Source organism: Lactuca virosa, chromosome 8 (genome assembly GCF_052849685.1).
Source record: "Lactuca virosa cultivar CGN04683 chromosome 8, Lactuca_virosa_CGN04683_v6, whole genome shotgun sequence".
NCBI lineage: Eukaryota > Viridiplantae > Streptophyta > Magnoliopsida > Asterales > Asteraceae > Lactuca > Lactuca virosa.
The window spans coordinates 378289942-378294730 of record NC_136433.1 but is presented as its reverse complement, the minus strand read 5'-3'; the positions used below and the strand labels follow the sequence as shown (position 1 = coordinate 378294730).

The window sequence follows — 4789 nt, the reverse complement described above, 5'->3', positions numbered from 1 at the left end:
CGGGAGTGTACTTTAGAGATTTTCGGGGTATCTTAATCGATTGGCTTGATACCTATTCCTACGTGGGATGTTTGCATGATTGCAGGGATGGACTGATTGAGCAGGTTTGGCATGATGATTGACCATGAGGGTCAACGGGTGGTAGTTAGAACCCCGAGTAAGGGAGAAATGATTATTTATGGAGAGGGTACCAAGGCTGGATCAATCTTTTGTTCTACAGCCAGGGCTTTACATTATCTTCGGCATGGGTGTTTGGGTTATCTAGCATATGTGGTTGATACTCGTGTAGAGAAGGGAGTTTTGGTTTTGGATGTGCCAATAGTTAGAGAATTTCCAGATGTATTCCCAGAGGAATTACCCGGTGTACCCTTGTAAGGAAGGTTGAGTTCATGATTCATTTGGTTCCGAGCGCAGCCTCGATTGCTAAGGCACCGTATGGCCTAGCACCACAAGATATCCATGATTTGTCCACTCAGCCTCAGGAGCTATTGGGCAAGTAGTTTATCAGAACTAACAATTCGCCTTGGGAGCACCGATTCACACCAGATGTGCATTGATTACTGGGAGCTGAACAAGTTGACAGTGAAGAACTGTTACCCACTTCCACGGATTGATGATATTTATGCTCAGCTGCAGGGTGCATCTTGGTTCTTGTCACACCCTCTACCAAAAATTGGACCGAGGTGAGAATGGACCGAGGCAAACAGATATACAAAGAACAATACACAAAGGTATATCACAAACATTAATTTTATTTATTATAAATTATTCTGGAATTACATTGTTTGAAAGACAAGCACATAACCTAATGTCACTAGAAACGATAAACAGGCGAAACTAAACTCCAAAAAGCTTCCTTCAAGACTTCCTCTTCCTTGGCACAACAATCCTCCATACTTATTTCCCTAAGAATACATGTATTTTGAAAACGTCAACATAATGTTGGTGAGTGCACATGTTTTAGGGATTTTGGATTTTATTTGGTTGTATAAATTTAAGAATCCTTTTTCTTTTAGAAACACCTTTCCTAAAGTATTTTATCAACCTTAGCTTACTATCTTTTAGGATATCTAACGATTATATCTTATTATCTTTTTAGGATATCTTATTAATCCTAATTAGCTATCTTTGTAGAATAATTAACAACCCTAATGTGTTATATCTACCACTCTAAGGTGTCCCTAATGCTAGTCAGAACTCTAAGGTTTTTGTAATGTATTACCATGAGCCCCCATAATTAACGCTATTTGAATAATAATTTACCCCGTCACGACGCTTTATCGAACATCGAATAATGAATAATAAGAAAGTTATCCTTCCGGGACTGTAGCTAATAATCGCAGGTGGGAGTGTCAATCCCTGTATAGATCTATACATATCTATCTAGCTCTCGCAAGATTAACGATTATAGGTACCAGGGAATGCCGAATTTAATCAAGGCCTTTGGATGAATATTATCAGCTCACTAACACATTACCCTTAGATATTTATCTTTTATCCTCCCTAGGGATTTTCTATAAGAATCACAATATAAATCTTTTATCTTATATTAGATAATTATAACTTTTGATCTAATGCTTATTTGGTATATCTAAGTATTCATATATATATATATATATATATATATATATATATATATATATATATATATATATATATATATATATATATGGTTATTTGAAAACAAGATTTTTGGGCAGAGTAACAATTAGGCACAATGCATATCCCTATATTTGTCTAGCATAACTTGTAGGTAGTACGCTATCCTAGGGATTTCAACATTATAACATCTAGGTATTATCTCTTCCTAGACTATTGAGCATCATATCTCTTATATAATATCATAGCTTACAACTAGGCATAGTATGTATAACTATATTATCCTAAGGCTTTAAGCTTTATAAAATGATTTGATATTTATCGACATAAATATATTTTTATTAAACATTTGTTAAACATGTATTCCCCTCATAAAAAATTTAAAATAATAAAATAGGGGTCGTAAGCTCACCCTAATCGCGTGAAACCTTTGATGTAGGGTTGAATTAGGCTCGGGACTCCAGGGATCGCTCCAAAGGAAGAAGCTTTCGAATATGTAGAGAGAGTGATAGTTGAAGGTGTGCAGAAGTGTTCTGCATAGCCTTTTATTTATAGTCATGGATTTAGGGTGTGCACAACGCAAATATCTGTGCACGTCACGCATGACCATCATGGCTCCATCCAGAGAATGCCACGTGTTACTTCCCAAATTAGCCACGTCACTATCAATATGCTCGAATCTGGTATCAAGTGTGCGGTGTGTAGAGACACACCCCTCACGCACACGAAAAGATTTTTTAATAATCATAACTTCTTCATGCGAACTCCGATCTAAGCCTTCTCTATATCTATGTGATGATCTCAATGGGTACTACAACTCTCCTTTAGGTCGTTTTAGCTAGTTTTCACTTTCATTTTCATGCCTAACGTGGGTAAAAATAAATGAATGTACAAATATCATATCTTTCTCATACGGAACCCGTTTTTGGCAAACTTTGTCCCAAATTTTATATCTTGAGGAGTACTACGAAACCCATTTTTTCACTTTTAGTCAAAACTTAACCAATCTCTAAGTACCGTTTTGACGTAATTAATTTTAATTACGTGGTTGATTTCTATTTTTAGAAAAACCATAATTCTTTCCTTTGGATTCAGATTTTAACGAATCTTATATCTTTGAGATCACGTTAATGAGTACTATCCAAGTATGTTTACTAGCTTAGAAAATGGTACAACTTTTCGGATGTTAATTTTTGAGCCTAATGGACATTTTAACAAATAAATGTAATAACACATTTGATTCTTATATTCTTAAAAATCAAATATTAAAATACTAAACTATTATATCTATTTTCCTACTCTTTCCTAATGGTGATCAGTGACAGAAACCTTTTGGTTGTCACATTCTCCCCCTGTTTAGGCAATTTCATCGCTAAATTTTATCTTGTCGTCGAGCTTCCTTCGAACAAGTGAGGGGTACTTATCCTTCATCTGGTCCTCTCTTTCCCATGTGTACTCTGGTCCTCTCTTAGAGTTCCATCACACCTTGACAATGGGAATCCAACTCTACTTGAGTCGTTTGACCTCTCTGTCCATTATATCGACTAGCTTTTCGATGAAGTTCAGTTTGCGGTTAATCTGAATTTCATCAAGTGGAATGACAAACATATCATCAGAAAGGCACTTTTTAAGATTAGACACATGAAAGACATCATGCACGTTATTAAGCTCTTGAGGTAACCTATGTCGATAGGCAACTGGACCTATCCTGCCAAGGATTTCGAATGGTCCTATATACCTCGAATTCAGTTTACCCTGCTTTCTGAACCTTATAAATACTTTCCAAGGAGATACTTTGAGCGTCACCCTATCTTCGACTTGGAAATCTCGGGGTTTACACCTTACATCGGCGTAGCTCTTCTGACGGTCACGTGCTGCTTTCATGCGCTCTCGTATCTACATTATCTTCTTAGTTGTCACATGGATAATCTTTGGGCCTATTCGTAGGGTATCCCTTGTGAATTTCATGGCCATTTGGGTATCACCAATGTTTGTCCAGCAAATGGGAGATTGAAATTTTCGGCCGTATAATGCTTTGAATGGTGTTATTTTGATGCTCGTGTGATAGCTATTGTTGTATGAGAACTGAACAATAGGAAGGTGAGTATCCCATGCACTTAAAAAATCTATCACACATGCTTGGAGCATGTCTTCCATCATTTCGATGGTCCTTTCACTTTGGCCATCGGTTTGTGGATGATAAGTTGTACACATATCCAAGCGCGTACCAATATGACGATATTACTGAGGTATGTCATGGTCAACTTCTCCATCTTATCCGTCTCTTTTATTGGTATAAAGTGGGAAGAATTGATTAATCTATCGATAAATACCCATATAGTGTCATAACCAACAATAGTCTTTGGTAATTTGGTAACAAAGTCCATCGCGATGTACTCCTACTTCCACTTGGGAATCTTTGGTTGCTGTAATAATCCCGAGGGTCGTTAATGTTCTGCCCTGACCTTGGAACATGTTTGGTATTTACCTACGTAGGTTGCAATCTTATCCTTCATGTTTGACCACCAATAAAGGGCCTTTAGGTCCAGATACATCTTGTCTGCTCGAGGATGAATGGAATATCTAGTCCTACGGGCCTCATTTAGGACTAGTTCCTTGACCTCTCCAAATTTTGGAACCCATACTCGGTTCATGAAATATCTCGTTCCGTCATCCTTAATATCAAGGTGTCTTTCCATCCCTTTGATGCTTTCTTCTTTAACGTTTTCTTCCGTTAAAGCCTCGAGTTGAGCACTCCGAATCTGTGAGATTAGATTTGACTGGATAGTCATCGCAATTGCTTTGACTCTATCAGGTTTAACTCGTTCTTTACGGCTTAAGGCGTCATCTACGACGTTAGCATTTCCTGGGTGATAATGAATCTCACAATCATAGTCAATCAACAACTCTAACCATCTTCTTTGTCTCATGTTTAGATTTTTCTGATCGAAGATGTGCTGCAGAATCTTGTGATCCGTGTCATAATGACGCCAAATCTTCAGGGCAAACACTACCTCTCCCAACTCTAGGTCGTGGTCGGTGTAGTTGTTCTCATGCACCTTAAGTTGTCTTGAGGCGTAGGCTATGACCTTCTCCCTTTGCATTAATACACATCCCAACCCTTAATGTGAAGCATTGAAATATACTACGAATTTATCAGTACCTTCTGGAAGGGATAGTATCAGTGCAC

The 4789-nt window shown here is 37.6% G+C and overlaps 1 protein-coding gene across 1 annotated transcript; it reads right to left on the bottom strand.

Annotated features, from left to right (window-relative positions):
* Positions 1 to 3105: 3105 nt before the first annotated feature.
* LOC145131951 (uncharacterized) lies at positions 3106 to 4529 on the bottom strand. The gene is made up of 2 exons (XM_079066594.1): positions 4088 to 4529; positions 3106 to 3302 (listed from the first exon to the last, which is right to left on the bottom strand). Exons 1-2 carry the CDS (start codon positions 4527 to 4529, stop codon positions 3106 to 3108), a joined length of 639 nt encoding a protein of 212 aa, XP_078922720.1.
* Positions 4530 to 4789: the final 260 nt, after the last annotated feature.